General features: G+C 43.1%; 1 protein-coding gene across 1 annotated transcript; it reads left to right on the forward strand.

Annotated features, from left to right (window-relative positions):
* The first annotated feature begins 763 nt into the window (after positions 1-763).
* On the forward strand, positions 764-17,583 carry LOC140403386 (retinol dehydrogenase 8). The gene is made up of 8 exons (XM_072491318.1): positions 764-855; positions 950-1,058; positions 6,388-6,508; positions 7,655-7,816; positions 9,144-9,323; positions 9,470-9,563; positions 10,533-10,716; positions 16,315-17,583. Exons 3-8 carry the CDS (start codon positions 6,412-6,414, stop codon positions 16,540-16,542), a joined length of 945 nt encoding a protein of 314 aa, XP_072347419.1. The 5' UTR covers positions 764-855; positions 950-1,058; positions 6,388-6,411; the 3' UTR covers positions 16,543-17,583.
* Positions 17,584-18,994: the final 1,411 nt, after the last annotated feature.

The following is an 18,994-nucleotide window of genomic DNA, read 5'->3' on the forward strand; positions in this document are numbered from 1 at the left end:
CCATATTATGATCACAAGTACCTGTGGCTGACTTCACGATAAAGTCACTAATTAATCATGTAGCATTGCACAATACTGGGTATAACCTGCTCTCTGGGTCGCTCCTGAATATGTCCTCAGAAGCTATCCCTAAAACATTCTATGAACTCCTCATCTCGGCTACCTTTGCTCATCTTAGTTGACCAGTCTATACATAGATTAAAATTTTCCATGATTGTCACCATACCTTTATAACAAACTTCTTTTATACTTCGTCTTACCGTTTGGATACTGCTGTGTATAAGGGGTGACTTCTTGCCTTCATTATTTCTCATCACGACCCACACCACGTCGGCGTCCAGGTTTCCTGAACTTAGGTCATCCCTCTCTAATGTGCTAATGCCATCGTTAATTTTTTAAAATAAATTTAGAGTACCCAATTCATTTTTTTCAATTAGGGGGCAATTTATCGAGGCCAATCCACCTACCCTGCACATCTTTGGGTTGTGGGGGCGAAACCCACTCAAACACGGGGAGAATGTGCAAACTCCACACGGACAGTGACCCAGAGCCGGGATCAAACCTGGGATCTCGGCGCCATGAGGCAGCAATGCTAACCACTGTGCCACCATGCTGCCTATGCCATCATTAATTAACAGAGCCACTCCTCCATCTATTTCTAGCTTCCTGTCCTTCCTAAATATCACATATCTTCAGTATTCAGGTCCCAGTCGATGTCATCCTGTAGCCATCTCTCCGACAATGAAGCAGAAAAATAGATTAGTCTTGCCAAGTTTCCAAGTGAAAACACCCAAAGAATGAATTGTGCATGTTTTCTTTTCAATTCAAGATCAAAATCCATTTGATAAGTTTTGGGTAGAAATTATATTTGACAAATAACAACTCACTTAAATCGCTCAATTAACATTTTATCTGTGAAAAACTAACCTACAACTCTCAATATGCACAGGCCACACATGAGTGCGCCGGGAGCCGTTGCCAGGGATTACAGTAAGAAGATCTTTTCTGACCCCGTTTTATTCTCTATGGTTGGTGTGCCTGCAGTGATCACTTAAAAGGTACTGTACTTAATGCCATTCTAAACAGCTGAATGTAAAATTGTTATTTTAAATTGCTCCTACGTTTGTGTTTTCTCCGTTATCCAATAACTTTGACAAATGTTCTGAAATCAGATGTGATCAAAATTACAATCGTTATGCACAATTGAAAGATAAACAAGGAACTGGTAGTCATGTGTCTGCTTGTATTTGGGGAAAGCATCGTGTACTCTGAGAGAGCACCATCTTTTATTGCAATTAAAAATGTTCACTCATCCTTGTTTAAATTAAAGCTTTTTTTTTTATTGCAGGCCCTTGTAGCTTCCTAATTTCTCTTCTTACCTTAATTATAATGCCAACTTACATATAATCACAACCATTTTGAACTCAATGATAAATGTTACAATAAATCTAAACTCATGACATTTTCCAACTGCTGGAACCTAATGCAAAATAACTGGGTCATCTGAAAATGAGCTGTGAGCTGGCCTTGAAAAACTGTCACGTTTCCAGACTTTTGCCCACGTCCACCAATTGCATAATGTACTCTGCATAAAAAACAAGTGGAAATATATTGCGACAGGTTTTCCTTGTTTGATCGTAATAGTTGCAACAGGATAAGATACTGTGCCGAGAAACCTTCCCTTTCAAACTTTTCCCTTTACATGCGGGGGACGGAACATTGGCAATTCACCCTGTTCTGCAACAGCAGCAAATAACGAGCATTCTTATTTAAGTGGAGAGACTGGAGAGGCTGGGATTGTTCTCCGTCGAGCAGACAAGATTCAGGGATTATTTGGCACGGTGGCGCAGTGGTCAGCACTGCTGCCTCACGGCGCTGAAGACCTGGGTGCGATCCAGGCCCGGGGGTCACTGTCTGTGTGGAGTTTGCACATAATCTCCATGTCTGCGTGGGTCTCACTCCCACAAACCAAAGATGTGCAGGGTAGGTGAATTGGCCATGCGAAAATTGCCCTTTAATTGGAAAAAAATAATTGGCTCCTCTAAATTTATTTTTTTTAAAGATTAAGGGGATATTTAATTATCATAGAATTTACAGTGCCGAAGGAGGCCATTCGGTCCATCGAGTCTGCACCGGTTCTCTGAAAGAGCACCCGACCCAACCGCACACCTCCACCCTATCCCCATAACCCAGTAACCCCACCCAACACTAAGGGCAATATTGGACACTAAGGGCAATTTAGCATGGCCAATCCACCTAACCTGCACATCTTCGGACTGTGGGAGGAAACCGGAGCACCTGGTGGAAACCCACGCACACACGGGGAGAACATGCAGACTCCGCACAGACAGTGACCAAAGTGGGAATTGAACTTGGGACCCTGGAGCTGTGAAGCAATTGTGCTAACCACCATGCTACCGTGCTGCCCACTTAAATAGAAGTGGTTGACTCTTAACTGCCCTTTCAATGACAATTGGAAATGGCACAGCCTGCGACACCCATGTCCCATGAATGAATTTTAAAAATTGATAGAAGTGTTCAAAAGCATGAAGAGTTTGAATAAACTAGGGCGGGAGAAATTGTTTCCACCTATAACCAGAAGATGCAGATTTAAAATAATTGCCAAAAATGCAAAAGGGCAGAAGAGGGTAAATCTTTTTAATCAGTGAGTTTTTATGGTGTGGAATACGCTGCCTGAAAGCGTAGTCGAAGAAGGTTCCACGGTAACTTTTGAAAGATAATTGGAATAATACTTAAAAACATAAAATAATTGCAGGGCTGACACACGAATGAGTGTGAGTGAGTGTGAGTGAGACACATGAATAATTGACAGTTTTTTGGGGGGTACCCGAACAGACAGAATGGACTGATTGGCCTTGTGTTGTAAGTTTCTGTGGAATCAAAACATTGGGCGAGATTCTCCGACCCCCCGCGAGATTCGGCGGGGGCGGGAATCGCGCCGGTTGGCGGGCCCCCCGCTCGATTCTCCGGCCCGGATGGGCCGAAGTCCCACCGTTAAAATGCTTGTCCCGCCGGCGTAGATTAAACCACCTACCTTACCGACGGGACAAGGCGGCGCGGGCGGGCTCCAGGGTCCTGGGGGGGGGGGCGCAGGGCGATCTGGCCCCGGGGGGTGCCCCCACGGTTGCCTGGCCCGCGATCGGGGCCCACGATCCGCGGGCGGGCCTGTGCCGTGGGGGCACTCTTTCCCTTCCGCCTCCGCCACGGTCTCCACCATGGCGGAGGCGGAAGAGATTCCCTCCACTGCGCATGCAGGGGAATGCCGCTGACGCTCCCGCGCATGCGCCGCCCAGAGATGTCATTTCCGCACCAGCTGGCGGGGCACCAACGGCCTTTCCCGCCAGCTGGCGGGGCGGAAATTCGTCCGGCGCGGGCCTAGCCCCTTAAGGTTGGGGCTCGGCCCCCAAAGATGCGGAGCATTCCGCACCTTTGGGGCGGCGCGATGCCCGTCTGATTTGCGCCGTTTTGGGCGCCAGTCGGCGGACATCGCGCCGTTTCCGGAGAATTTCGTCCATTATCTCTGTCAGGGAGATTAAAATCAGAGTGCTGCTTCCACTGTACAGCTGAAGAGAAATATTTATGCCATCTAGAAGTAGGATTCATGCCAGTCCTCTTAGCTGATTACTAACCTGTAAACTAAGCGAATTTAAAGACAGAAAAACATCTTTAAATTAGGGGAAATAAACTGTTGAACGACACTCAATCAAGCATTTGTCCCTTTTTGGAAATTATCAAGTACACAGGGATGCACTATTTGATCAGGCACCATTTATTTAGTCACCCCAGTGCATGTTGACCTACATTGGTGAAGTAACATCTCAATTTCAAATTGCTCCTCATCGCTTCCTGTCTCTGTAATCTCCTCCAACACCAAAATCCTCCGTGACAACTGCTTTCCTCCAATTCCGGCCTCTTCAGAATCCCCAATTTTCATAATTGCACTACTGGCGGCCATGCCCTCAGCTGCCCGAGCTGTAAGCTCTCGGATTTCTTCCCGAAACAAATCCACCCCTCTTTCTCCCTTTGAGACACACTTTAAAACCTACCTCTTTGGCCATCTGCACCAATATCTCCCTGTGTCAAATTTTGCTTTCTAACATTCCTGTGAAGCACCTTCAAATGTTTTATGAAATTGAATAAACTGTATAAATAACAAGTTGTTGGGGTCACAGGGATCACTGGGGCATGGAGTCAGTCAAGAGCCAGTTATGTGCATTGATAAAGACCATAAGACATAGGAACGGAAGTAAGGCCATTCGGCCCATCGAGTCCACTCCACCATTCAATCATGGCTGATTTCAACTCCATTTACCCGCTCTCTCTCCATAGCCCTTAATTCCTCGAGAAATCAAGAATTTATCAACTTCTGCCTTAAAGACACTCAACGTCCCGGCCTCCACCGCCCTGTGTGGCAATGAATTCCACAGACCCACCACTCTCTGGCTGAAGAAATTTCTCCTCATCTCTGTTCTAAAGTGACTCCCTTTTATTCTAAGGCTGTGTCCCCGGGTCCTAGTCTCCCCTGCTAATGGAAACAACTTCCCTACGTCCACCCTATCTAAGCCATTCATTATCTTGTAAGTTTCTATTAGATCTCCCCTCAACCTCCTAAACTCCAATGAATATAATCCCAGGATCCTCAGATGTTCATCGTATGTTAGGCCTACCATTCCTGGGATCATCCGTGTGATTCTCCGCTGGACCCGCTCCAGTGCCAGTATGTCCTTCCTGAGGTGTGGGGCCCAAAATTGCTCACAGTATTCTAAATGGGGCCTAACTAAAGCTTTATAAAGCTTCAGAAGTACATCCCTGCTTTTATATTCCAATCCATTGCATTTGCTTTCTCAACCTGGACTCAACCTGCAAGTTTACCTTTAGAGAATCCTGGACTAGGACTCCCAAGTCCCTTTGCACTTCAGCGTTATGAATTTTGTCACCGTTTAGAAAATAGTCCATGCCTCTATTCTTTTTTCCAAAGTGCAAGACCTCGCACTTGCCCACGTTGAATTTCATCATCCATTTCTTGGACCACTCTCCTAAACGATCTAAATCTTTCTGCAGCCTCCCCACCTCCTCAATACTACCTGCCCCTCCACCGATCTTTGTATCATCGGCAAACTTAGCCAGAATGCCCCCAGTCCCATCATCTAAATCGTTAATATATAAAGAGAACAGCTGTGGCCCCAACACGGAACCCTGCGGGACACCACTCGTCACCGGTTGCCAATCCGAAAAAGAACCTTTTATCCCAACTTTCTGCCTTCTGTCTGATAGCCAATCATCAATCCATGTTAGTACCTTGCCTCGAATACCATGGGCCCTTATTTTACTCAGCAGTCTCCCGTGAGGCACCTTATCAAAGGCCTTTTGGAAGTCAAGATAGATAACATCCATTGGCTCTCCTTGGTCTAACCTATTTGTTATGTCTTCAAAGAACTCTAACAGGTTTGTCAGGCACGACCTCCCCTTACTAAATCCATGCTGACTTGTCCTAATCCGACCCTGCGCTTCCAAGAATTTAAAAATCTCATCCTTAACAATGGATTCTAGAATCTTGCCAACAACCGAGGTTAGGCTAATTGGCCTATAATTTTCCATCTTTTTCCTTGTTCCCTTCTTGAACAGGGGGGGTTACAACAGCGATTTTCCAATCCTCTGGGACTTTCCCTGACTCCAGTGACTTTTGAAAGATCATAACTAACGCCTCCACTATTTCTTCAGCTATCTCCTTTAGAACTCTAGGATGTAGCCCATCTGGGCCCGGAGATTTATCAATTTTTAGACCTCTTAGTTTCTCTAGCACTTTCTCCTTTGTGATGGCTACCATATTCAACTCTGCCCCCTGACTCTCCTGAATTGTTGGGATATTACTCATGTCTTCTACTGTGAAGACTGACGCAAAGTACTTATTTAGTTCCTCAGCTATTTCCTTGTCTCCCATCACTAGATTACCAGCGTCATTTTGGAGCGGCCCAATGTCTACTTTTGCCTCCCGTTTGTTTTTAATGTATTTAAAGAAACTTTTACTATCATTCCTAATGTTACTTGCTTGTAATTTTTTTAAAGCTTGTGCAGGTGAGCTTTATTAATTACCATGCACCTGGTTCCCTTGCATGACAGCAACGTCAACAAGTTGTGAGTTTTTAAAATGGGAGATAAAGCATTAGTACAAATTAATTTGTGAAGAGTCTTTATTCGGTGTTTGTTTGATCCCAGAAGTTCCCAGGATCAAATGCAAGTCATTCTTTTTTAACTTATTAAAACTTTCTGTAGGTTGAGGGCACCACTGAGCTGCATTTAGGTTGTTCAGTTCAGAAGCGACTAGCACCACTTTGCCAACACTGAAGTCTCCTTCTATGTTTGCAGTGGCTCACAATAGGAAAAGCAATAATGTCTGCAAGAACCGTTATCGTCACAGGCTGCTCTTCTGGCATTGGCCTGGCCCTCGCTGTCAAACTGGCAAAAGATCAGTTGAAACGATTTAAAGGTAGGACGGGAGTTTAAATTACATACTGTATAACTATTAATATTGATGCAAGATACTGAACGGTCACCTGGGCTGCAGGTTATGTCATACTGCGTTGTTGGAGATGCCACTTCTCAGGTGAGAAGTTGGTCTGTCACCCACCCTGCCTGTCCTCCTCAGGTGGATGTAAAAGGTCCCACAACATTATCTTAAAGAGGACAGTTATCCGCAGTATCCTTGACCAATTGACATCATTAAAACACATTATCTGGCCATTGCTGTTCGTGGGAACTTGCTACGCATGAATTGGCTGCCACATTTCCACAACGGGAACTTAACTTCAAAGCTACTTCATTGGCTATAAAACACTTTGGGACGTGTGGAAGCCATTAGAGATCCTATATAAATCCAGGCCTTTCTTATTTTCTGTTCAAAGATGCCTTCATTGAGTAATCAGCACCTGGGTTGACTTCAGAAGAAAGGTGATTGTGCAAGAAGTGAACTTCTTGGAGAAACAGTTAAAATAGAGACATGGAGTAGGTTGGTATTCAGGAAGGATGAGAAGAAATGAGCCAAAGGAACTTCATCTCAACCTATCCCGTGATGGATATGGCTTGAATTTGAAAACACAACCGCAAAGGAAGAACCCAAAAGCAGGGTCAGAAGCTTCCCAGGGCAGAACAAAGATATATACACACCGACCACGCCCTGTACAAGGGGGCACCACCATCTCCCCCCCCCACCCCCCCACCCCCCAAAAAAGATGGAAAAATGTAAATATGTTCGGTAGATTAGGGTTGGACTATTGTTATGTTGTATATCTGTTACCGTATGACCATACTCTTCACACTGATGTAAAATTACAAAATGCCAATAAAAACATTTTTTTTTAAATATGGCTTGAATTTCCTTCATGTACTTTGCAACATTCATTATATTATTAACTTGTAGCAGTGACAAATAATGCAGGAGGAAACCGGATTGACTGCCAGTTGATAATCTCAATGTTTGCAGCACCAAGGTGCATTCCAGCTCATGATAGTTAAAAAATGAAAACAAATAAAAACGGCGTAGAACATATATTTACATTTGTGAAATACGAGCTGTATACAGTAACAGAATTGCCACAAATCATTTGCATTGCAGTCTATCTTTATCTTATTGTAGTTGTCGCAACAATGCGAGATTTAGGGAAGAGGAGGAGACTGGAAGACGCAGCAGGTGATGCACTGAATAACACACTGGAAATTAAAGAACTTGATGTTTGCAGCGAAGATTCAATATGCACATGTCTGAACAGCATTCCAGAGCGAAAGGTGGACATTTTAGGTAAGATTTACAAAATGAAGGAAACGAGGTGAATTCATCTGAAGAGTTTCCACATTGAAATAACTTAGTTTAATTAAATTGATTTAAATTGGCTGTAACCCCAAGCCCAATGCTAACCCAAAGTTTTATAGTGAAGCCAACCAGATCCCAATCTATTTATTTTAATATAAATTTAGAGTGCCCAATTCATTTTTTTTCCAATTAAGGGGCAATTTAGCATGGCCAATCCACCTACCCTGCACATCTATGGATTGTGGGGGCGCAACCCACGCAAACACGAGGAGAATGTGCAAACACCACATGGACAGTGACCCAGAGCTGGGATCGAACCTGGGACCTCGGCGTTGTGAGGCAGCAGTGCTAACCAGTACGCCACCGTGTTCCCCAGATCCCAATCTCAACCTAGCTCCAATTCTTAATCCTACACAAATCCTAAATCCTTAATCCTAAATCTACTTCAAACTCTTGAAAACAATTCTAACCATAAACCCATTTTACACGTTACTCTCAGAGTGCGGCAAAGCTAGTTGAGTCTCAGAATTAGCTTCAGTATGTTTGTGATTTCAGCCCTGCTGTTGTGGAAGGCAGCAGAGGCCAGCAACTTTTCAAAATGGGGCTTTTTCACATAACACTGAAGTATCATGCCTGTGCCAGTTCTTTGAAGAGTTATCAAATTCGTTCCATTCCCCTGCTCTTTGCCCATGGCTTTGCAAATGTTTCCCTGCAAGACATTATACCCTCCAACCAGTGGTGGTACTGTTGCAGCTACACTCACAGGGCTGTTTAAATAACAGCATAACAAGTTTACATAGGTAGATTCCATTATAAAGGCAGATGTGGGACCTTATAATACAAAATGTTTGAATATATCAGAAACAATTTGTGACCACTTGTGTTGCCCTTGACAAAGGAACAATTGCCACATCCCACTCTTTGTTGATTTCTTTGGTCTTGTAACTTTCAATCTGTCCTGCACTTTGGGATATGGCACTTTCAGCTTGGTCCCTCCGCAAAAAAATATACTCTCCTGTTTATCACTTCAAGTAAGAAGTTCTAGTCAGTGTGATTTTCACATTCTCCCCATGTTTGCGTGGTTTTCCTCCAGATGCTCCAGTTTCCTTCCACAGTTCAAATATGTGCACGTTAGGGGCTATGGAGTTATGGGGATAGGGCGGGGGAGTGGGCCTAGGTAGGGTGCTCTTTTGGAAGGTCGATACAGACTCGATGGGCCGAATAGCCTCCTTCTGCAATACAGGGATTATATGGAACCAAGCTACTTTACAAAGCAGAATCGGTATTTAGCATTTCATTTTTCTCCTTGTTTTAGTAAACAATGCTGGAATGGGGCTCATTGGACCAGTGGAGTGCCAGAGCATTGACACTATAAAAATGGTGTTTGATACTAACTTCTTCGGTTTGACCCGCTTGGTGAAAGAAATTCTACCCGATATGAAAAGACGCCAAAATGGACATATTGTAGTCATGAGCAGTGTGATGGGAATCCACGGTAAGTTGATGCTTTTGGAAGTTTCAGCAGCTCACAGGCATTTAATACAGCTGCAGTGACGAACGTAAACACATTTTATCAAACTTAAAAGTTTGCCTTAATTTGTTAGGGGGGGAAAAAAATCATTTTTTTCTCTGTATTCCTAGGTCTTCTATTCAATGATGTCTACTCAGCATCAAAATTTGCTGTTGAGGGTTTCTGCGAAAGCTTGGCAATTCAAGCCTTAAAATTCAATATAAAGTAAGAGCCATGAAGACCTTTTTGTTTCAATTGGAAAATAAATGTTCGAACGATCCATGTTTTTGCCCCAAGATTCAGACTGCTTCATTTTCATGCAACCTGCCCGAGGTCTCTCAATGATCCTTCTCTTCTCTCTGTCTCATCAGTTGCACAACACTAAGCTAAACTGTATATGTTGAACTGTATGTGTACAACTTTTCTTAAGATTAACTAACTCAGAAAAGCCCAGGGATTTTACCAGAAACCTGCTAACCTATATAATCCAGTGCCACAAAACACAGTGCAGTATATTGCACTATAGTGCAGTGCAATATATAAAATGCACAGGGCGGCACAGTAGCACAGTTAGCACTGTTGTTTCACAGCTCCAGGGTCCCAGGTTCGATTCCCGGCTTGGGTCACTGTCTGTGCGGAGTCTGCATGTTCTCTCTGTGTCTGCGTGGGTTTCCTCCGGGTGCTCCGGTTTCCTCCCACAAGTTCCGAAAGACGTGGGGTTAGGTGAATTGGACATTCTGAATTCTTCCTCCGTGTAGCCGAACAGGCGCCGGAGTGTGGCGACTAGGGGATTTTCACAGTAACTTCATTGTAGTGTTAATGTAAGCCTACTTGTGACAATAATAAAGATTATTATTTACTTACTGAGCCATCAGGGGAACTCCAATGACTGTACTCCTATTGGTTACTATTTTAGTCAGTTAATGAACTTGCAGTTTTTTTAAATGGAAAGCCTCAGAGTTATCCAAATACTCTGGTGATTGGTGGCCCTTAAGGGAGTTACTTTGAAGTCAAGCCATTTCAGTACAAAATATTTATGTTTCAAGTATTTTACACAGTGAGTCCCAGAATTAATTTGACGATGCAAGACATTTTATGTATTCTTAAATATTATTTCTGTTGACATATCTTTGCATTACTTGTTATCAGATTTTTATGCTGACGAACTGTTCTCGGTGTCTATGTCCACTACAGCATCAGTCTCATTGAACCAGGACCAGTCTTCACTGAGTTTGAAACTAAACTGTATGAGGACGCAGCTAAAATGGATCTCTCCAGTACAGATCAAGAAACTGCAAAAATGTTTCAGCAGCTGTACCTTCCGTACTCTGAAAAGGTCTTCCATGCTCTTGGACAAACAGCAGAAGATGTGGCTGAGGTATTCCTGAAATAATTTGTGCCCTCAAGCAATTGCATTTCGGTATTTCACAAATGTTGTACGATATATTTTGAGATATTTATTTACTGAGAAAAGCACCATTTAATGAATGTTGCTTTACAGTTTTAGAATATTACACCACAGGCTATTCAGCCCAGCATGCCTATGCCAACTCGAATTATGCAATTAGACCCAATCCCCTGCTCCTTCCCAACAGCTCTGCAAATATTTCTCTCCTTCAAGTCGTTATCCAATTCCCATTTGAAAGTTACGATCAAATCCATTTCATCACCCTCTCAGGCAGCACATTCCAGATTATAACTCACAACATAATTCACTTCTCCCGCTCTGGCCTTTTCCCAATTATCTTGTGAAGCCCTGCACAGTATTTGCAGCTCCAAAGTAAGGCCTTCGACCAAAGTGGATCCATGCTTGTGTTTATGTTCCTCCAACCTTTCACGATCTAACCCCATCCACATGCCCTCCAATTCTTATCTCCCTCATGTATTTATCTAGCTTGCCGACCATGCTATTCGCTTCAACGACTCCTGTAGTAGTGTGGTCCACATTCTCAGCGCTCTCTACTTAGAGGTTAAGTGACCAATTTACATTTGTGGCCCGCATTGCAGTCTCACCCTTATTCTTCCTATCAAAATTATCCAATTTGATGTTCATTTGCCATTAAGTAACCGTCATTAAGTTATGAATTAGACATGTCTGCTTCAAAGCTATGGGGTAAATCAAAAGCCTCGGCAGTGTGCTGGTAAATGCAGGCTCAATGGGCCGAAGGTCCTCTTCTGCAGAGTGTGATTCTGTGATGTCTTATTCTCGATTTTCCTTCCTGCGGGGACTAGAGGATGGATGTAGAGATTGTGTGAGGGAAAGGTTGTTCGTCAGTGATCCTTACCCACTCATGGTGAGGAGCCTGACAGAACTTATGAACAAGACTCACATTTGGACACACTGGAGAGTGCTCAGAAGGAAAAGGGAGAAAATTGACAAAAGAAATTGGAACTCAAAATGGTCATGAGATTAGAGTAGCTCTCACATGAAAGCACTGAATATTCAGAGTCTTGGCATATTTGCTTGTAGGCATTTTCTGCTCAGATCCTTTCTCTACTGATCTGATCTTGCTCAGAAGGACAGTTCTTAAAGCAATTACTTTGAGCACCAATTAAAACATGTTCACCTGAGCCAACCATTGATGATAACATGATCCCAGACCAGACCCCAGCATATGCTGGGATACCGGAAAGGAACTCCAATCAATTCTTTAATTTGTAAAACTGTGAGGAAAGGATACTTCGCTCCAGAAGTAATTCCATGCACAAACAGTGATATTGTTATATTAAAACAAACTTTATTATTAATACAGCATCAAACTGCTAATAAAAGCACAAAGATATAGCTTACAATTATTATTTAAATAATGCTCAACAACAAAATGAAACACTAGCTTCTAACTGCTATCTTCTTGATCTCCAATCAAGCAAAACCAATCACAGGTAAAACCCCACTTTTAAATAAAGGTAGCAAACACAGGATTACTCTAGATAAAGAATTCCTTTAAAAGGCTGCTTGGAAAGAGAGAACACCTGTCAGGAAACAGCCTGCAGACTATTCTCTGTGTCAGACTACTGCTCAACCTGACAGCCATTTGCAGAAGCTATTGTTTAGCACACAACTTCCAGAGGACGCACCAAACTGACTGCTTCAACCACGTTACAGACCTGGCTCCTTCCATTAATTACATCGGCTTTATCCTGCTCAAATTTCTTCAGTTTAAGCATAATGTCTCGATTTATCTGCTCCCCAGAATCATAACAAAAAATCATTAGCCTCTCCTTGTCAACATAAGCATGTTTTGAAATAATGATGACCTCACTTTTATGACCACTTAATTACACCCTTTTAGACCATAGAACGATACAGCGCAGTACAGGCCCTTCGTCCCACGATGTTGCACCGAAATAAAAGCCATCTACCCTACACTATGCCATTATCATCCATATGTTTATCCAATAAACTTTTAAATGCCCTCAATGTTGGTGAGTTCACTACTGTAGCAGGTAGGGCATTCCACGGCCTCACTACTCTTTGCGGAAAGAACCTACCTCTGACCTCTGTCCTATATCTATTACCCCTCAGTTTAAAGCTATGTCCCCTCGTGCCAGCCATTTCCATCCGCGGGAGAAGGCTCTCACTGTCCACCCTATCTAACCCCCTGATCATTTTGTATGCCTCTATTAAGTCTCCTCTTAACCTTCTTCTCTCCAACGAAAACAACCTCAAGTCCATCAGCCTTTCCTCATAAGATTTTCCCTCCATACCAGGCAACATCCTGGTAAATCTCCTCTGCACCCGCTCCAAAGCCTCCACGTCCTTCCTATAATGCGGTGACCAGAACTGTACGCAATACTCCAAATGCGGCCGTACCAGAGTTCTGTACAGCTGCAACATGACCTCCCGACTCCGGAACTCAATCCCTCTACCAATAAAGGCCAACACTCCATAGGCCTTCTTCACAACCCTATCAACCTGGGTGGCAACTTTCAGGGATCTATGTACATGGACACCTAGATCCCTCTGCTCATCCACACTTCCAAGAACTTTACCATTAGCCAAATATTCCGCATTCCTGTTATTCCTTCCAAAGTGAATCACCTCACACTTCTCTACATTAAACTCCATTTGCCACCTCTCAGCCCAGCTCTGCAGCTTATCTATGTCCCTCTGTAACCTGCTACATCCTTCCACACTATCGACAACACCACCGACTTTAGTATTGTCTGCAAATTTACTCACCCACCCTTCTGCGCCTTCCTCTAGGTCATTGATAAAAATGACAAACAGCAACGGCCCCAGAACAGATCCTTGTGGTACTCCACTTGTAACTGAACTCCATTCTGAACATTTCCCATCAACCACCACCCTCTGTCTTCTTTCAGCTAGCCAATTTCTGATCCACATCTCTAAATCACCCTCAATCCCCAGCCTCAATATTTTCTGCAATATCCTACCGTGGGGAACCTTATCAAACGCTTTGCTGAAATCCATATACACCACATCAACTGCTCTATCCTCTTCTACCTCTTCAGTCACCTTCTCAAAGAACTCGATAAGGTTTGTGAGGCATGACCTACCCTTCACAAAGCCATGCTGACTATCCCTGATCATATTATTCCTATCTAGATGATTATAAATCTTGTCTCTTATAATCCCCTCCAAGACTTTACCCACTACAGACGTGAGGCTCACCGGTCTATAGTTGCCGGGGTTGTCTCTGCTCCCCTTTTTGAACAAAGGGACCACATTTGCGATCCTCCAGTCCTCTGGCACTATTCCTGTAGCCAATGATGACATAAAAATCAAAGCCAAAGGTCCAGCAATCTCTTCCCTGGCCTCCCAGAAAATCCTAGGATAAATCCCATCAGGACCTGGGGACTTATCTATTTTCAGCCTGTCCAGAATTGCCAACACCTCTTCCCTACCTACCTCAATGCCATCTATTCTATTAGCCTGGGTCTCAGCATTCTCCTCCACAACATTATCTTTTTCCTGAGTGAATACTGACGAAAAATATTCATTTAGTATCTCGCCTATCTCTTCAGACTCCACACACAACTTCCCATCCCTGTCCTTGACTGGTCCTACTCTTTCCCTAGTTATTCGCTTATTCCTGACATACCTATAGAAAGCTTTTGGGTTTTCCTTGATCCTACCTGCCAAATACTTCTCATGTCCCCTCCTTGCTCGTCTTAGCTCTCTCTTTAGATCCTTCCTCGCTACCTTGTAACTATCCATCGCCCCAACTGAAACTTCACACCTCATCTTCACATAGGCCTCCTTCTTCCTCTTAACAAGAGATTCCACTTCTTTGGTAAACCACGGTTCCCTCGCTCGACGCCTTCCTCCCTGCCTGACCGGTACATACTTATCAAGAACACGCAGTAGCTGATCCTTGAACAAGCTCCACTTATCCAGTGTGCCCAACACTTGCAGCCTACTTCTCCACCTTATCCCCACCCCCCCAAGTCACGTCTAATGGCATCATAATTGCCCTTCCCCCAGCTATAACTCTTGCCCTGCGGTGTATACTTATCCCTTTCCATCATTAACGTAAACGTCACCGAATTGTGGTCACTGTCCCCAAAGTGCTCTCCTACCTCCAAATCCAACACCTGGCCTGGTTCATTACCCAAAACCAAATCCAACGTGGCCTCGCCTCTTGTTGGCCTGTCAACATATTGTGTCAGGAAACCCTCCTGCACACACTGTACAAAAAATGACCCATCTAATGTACTCGAACTATATCTTTTCCAGTCAATATTTGGAAAGTTAAAGTCTCCCATAATAACTACCCTGTTACTTTCGCTCTTATCCAGGATCATCCTCGCCATCCTTTCCTCTACATCCCTAGAACTATTTGGAGGCCTATAGAAAACTCACAACAGGGTGACCTCTCCTTTCCTGTTTCTAACCTCAGCCCATACTACCTCGGAAGAAGAGTCCCCATCTAGCATCCTCTCCGCCACCGTAATACTGCTCTTGACTAGCAGCGCCACACCTCCCCCTCTTTTGCCTCCTTCTCTGAGCTTACTAAAACACCTAAACCCCAGAACCTGCAACATCCATTCCTGTCCCTGCTCTATCCATGTCTCCGAAATGGCCACAACATCGAAGTCCCAGGTACCAACCCATGCTGCCAGTTCCCCTACCTTATTTCGTATACTCCTGGCATTGAAGTAGACACACTTCAAACCACCTACCTGAACACTGGCCCCCTCCTGCGACGTCAAATCTGTGCTCCTGACCTCTATACTCTCATTCTCCCTTATCCTAAAACTACAATCCAGGTTCCCATGCCCCTGCTGCATTAGTTTAAACCCCCCCAAAGAGCACTAACAAATCTCCCCCCCAGGATATTTGTGCCCCTCAGGTTCAGATGTAGACCATCCTGTCTGTAGAGGTCCCACCTTCCCCAGAAAGAGCCCCAGTTATCCAGAAATCTGAATCCCTCCCGCCTGCACCATCCCTGTAGCCACGTGTTTAAATGCTCTCTCTCCCTATTCCTCATCTCACTATCACGTGGCACGGGCAACAACCCAGCGATAACAACTCTGTTTGTTCTAGTTCTGAGCTTCCATCCTAGCTCCCTGAAAGCCTTCCTGACATCCTTGTCCCCTTTCCTACCTATGTCGTTAGTGCCAATGTGGACCACGACTTGGGGCTGCTCCCCCTCCGCCCTAAGGACCCGGAAAACACGATCCGAGACATCACGTACCCTTGCACCTGGGAGGCAACATACCAAACATACCAAACGTGGCCAAAGTGTCTGCCTTTCTTTTAAAAATCATATTACTGCAGCAGATATCTACACACCCAACCCAGGCTTTTGAAAACATTACTGAACCAGATACATATAATCCAATATATATACCAATTTCTTACATTCATCACAATGATCTTGGATTAAGTAGACTGGATCTATAAGGCAAACTGTAACGTGGAGGAAGGGGTTATTTGTGTAAACTGGAGGCATGCAAGTTAATCTGCACTTGTGAATGGCTCATGTATTTCTACCGATTTTGTTAACAGCACACAGTGAAGGTGATTACCTCCGAAAAACCTCCTTTCCGTTACCAGACCAACAATCTGTACATCCCATTCACAACACTGAAATTTGCCGATCCAACTGGGAATATGCACGTTGACACTTTCTACAAGATGGTCTTCCAACATGACAGAATATTTAATGCAAGTCTTAACCTTATCAAATTGCTACGTTGGAGAAGCAGAAATAATCCAGGAGGAAAACACTTTTGATTGCAATGCAACTCAAATATTCAAACATCTACTCTGCATTGTCCAGTTCAGACAATGTCTAGCTTTTTGACAAAAATTCTTAGTTTCCCTCATTCAGGGGAATAGAAGTAACAATGAGTCGCTGCTCATGTTTAGTTAATTCTGTAAGTATCACCAGACATCCACTAGAGGTGCTTATGTCATGCAAATTGGCTCCCTACATTACAACAGTGACTCCACTTTAAGTACTTCATTGGCTGTTAAGTGCTTTGGAATGTCCTGATATCATGAAAGGTGCTCTGTAAACTCAAGTTGTTTTATTTGTGATAAATGCAGGATTTTAGATATATTGGATTATAAACATTTGGAAATTTAAGGGTCAAAAGACTGGGTTAGAGTGTGTTTGACTGCAATAGTCAAGTTTTTAAAAAATAATCTCGTCTTGCAAGACCAGAACATTTTTAGGAGCCAGAGGTAAAATTGACCATTGTAAAAGCCTGGACTAAAGCACTGTTGTTTGACTAGGGGGAGTCCCTGGGAAGTTGTGTTTTTAGCCTGTGGAGTTAATTTGTTTCCAGTTTGGGGAGATGATGTAATTGCTGGGTGGTGCTCAGGTATTCTGATTTTGAGAAAGATTTTAAGTTGAGTTCTGATCTGACCAACAATGTGTCCACAAGTAAGGACTTTTGTTCTCACAGTAGAATAGTTCAAAAAAACTAATAGTATTTAAAGCACTACAGACTTGTCAGAGGACAAGGAGGAAGTGAAAGCAAACCAGTTGAAACAACTTTTTGAAATATCCAGCCAGAGTCTGCAGGGGTTCAAACAGGAGCCAAATCTGTTCTGGAAAGCAAATATTACTCTGCCATTGGGATGTAGGATGGATTGAGAGCTGTACGTTTTTTTTCTTTATTGTTGTTTAATAGGGATTAGGAATAATAATTAAGGATATTGTATTTATTGCATTGAGTAGTATTGTTTAAGAGGTCATTGTAAGCTGTTTTCGTGTGTGAGGTTTAAGATTTTAATACCATGTTAATAATAAAGCTTTACAATACCAAATCCCTATTTCTTCCTGTAATCATTCCAGGAGGGACGTGTTACAAAATAAAATAAAAGATTGGGGTTTCAGTTCAGTATCATAGCCACTGCTAGGTCTGGTCTGGGGTCGTAATATGTTTTACTGCTCAAATATTTAAATTGTTCCAGAAAAAAAGTGTTCAAATTTGAACCCAAACAATAATTGTCATAATGTGGCGATGCCGGCGTTGGACTGGGGTGAGCACAGTAATAAGTCTTACAACACCAGGTTAAAGTCCAACAGGTTTGTTTCGATGTCACTAGCTGCTCCGAAAGCTAGTGACATCGAAACAAACCTGTTGGACTTTAACCTGGTGTTGTAAGACTTCTTACAATAATTGTCATAAGTAGAGGAGCAATAAAGCTGCTTCAAACCTGTCCTTAATGCACCCATCCTTTCCAACAGGGTCAGTGGATAGTGGTTAGGAAACCTGATGGATTATTTTTTGCCTAGTGATGCTGAATCTCCTTACTGCCTCAGTTTAAATAATCTGATTTAATAAATTCGAGATCAAAGCACCTTTTGGTCTTCATTGTTTAGTCGCACTCTGTGCTGTACCAATAGTCACTTATGATCAGAGAGTTTCTTCATTTGCTTATTTCAAATAAAGCACTGGCTTGGTCCAGTGTCAGGAATACAAAATCTTCACCAATATATTTTAAATTGTCTGCCCTTTTAAATAATGGGTCCTAATTTTAGGGTGGAACCCGACAGACCAAATAATTTCCTGAAAGTGCTCGTACCTATTCTTATATTGAAATTGGTACAATATACTAGACTTTGATTATTTCTGTGGGGGAGGGGGCAGGAAAGATCTTCATCAGATGAGATGTATTTGGGAAAGAAGTTCAACATTTCAGATTGCAACTGAATAAAATTTTAACAAATAGAAAGAGTCCTGAGTGCAAGGCCATGGTCTCCAGTTCTTTTAACAAATTGTGGGGGAGGGAGGTAAGTGGTTACGGAGATGACAACTTTCAGAATGTGGTATAGCAACAAGTGCTGCTGCATTTTTGCTGAAAAGATTTGAAAGTTGACCCTTAGCTTCGCTGCATTATTGTTTTGTTCATGAAATGGCGTCCCTGTATTTAGTATTGTGTTCCTTTCACTAGTGAAAGGGGAAGAACGCAGTGTTAGGGAAACAAAGATCATTTTAAGGGAATTAGATTGGTATTGGAAAACATTAGAAATAATCTATCGTTTTAAGTTTGGTCACTTTAATGTTGCTGTGCCTGGAAGTGTAAAACCTATGGTTAGATTCTTTCTGGACAAAGGTGTTTATTAATCATAATAATAACAATCTTCATTAATGTCACAAGTAGGCTTACATTAACACTGCAATGAAGTCACTGTGGAAAGTCCATAGTCGCCACACTCCGGCGCCTGTTCGGA

Source organism: Scyliorhinus torazame, chromosome 27 (genome assembly GCF_047496885.1).
Source record: "Scyliorhinus torazame isolate Kashiwa2021f chromosome 27, sScyTor2.1, whole genome shotgun sequence".
In the NCBI taxonomy this organism is placed as follows: Eukaryota; Metazoa; Chordata; class Chondrichthyes; order Carcharhiniformes; family Scyliorhinidae; genus Scyliorhinus; species Scyliorhinus torazame.

Coding starts and splice junctions, on each gene's coding strand:
- LOC140403386 (XM_072491318.1), top strand. CDS start 6,412: ATGTCTGCAAGAACCGTTATCGTCACAGGCTGCTCTTCTGGCATTGGC. Junction 7,817..9,143: donor GCGAAAGGTGGACATTTTAG/GTAAGATTTACA, acceptor TCCTTGTTTTAG/TAAACAATGCTGGAATGGGG. Junction 9,324..9,469: donor CAGTGTGATGGGAATCCACG/GTAAGTTGATGC, acceptor CTGTATTCCTAG/GTCTTCTATTCAATGATGTC.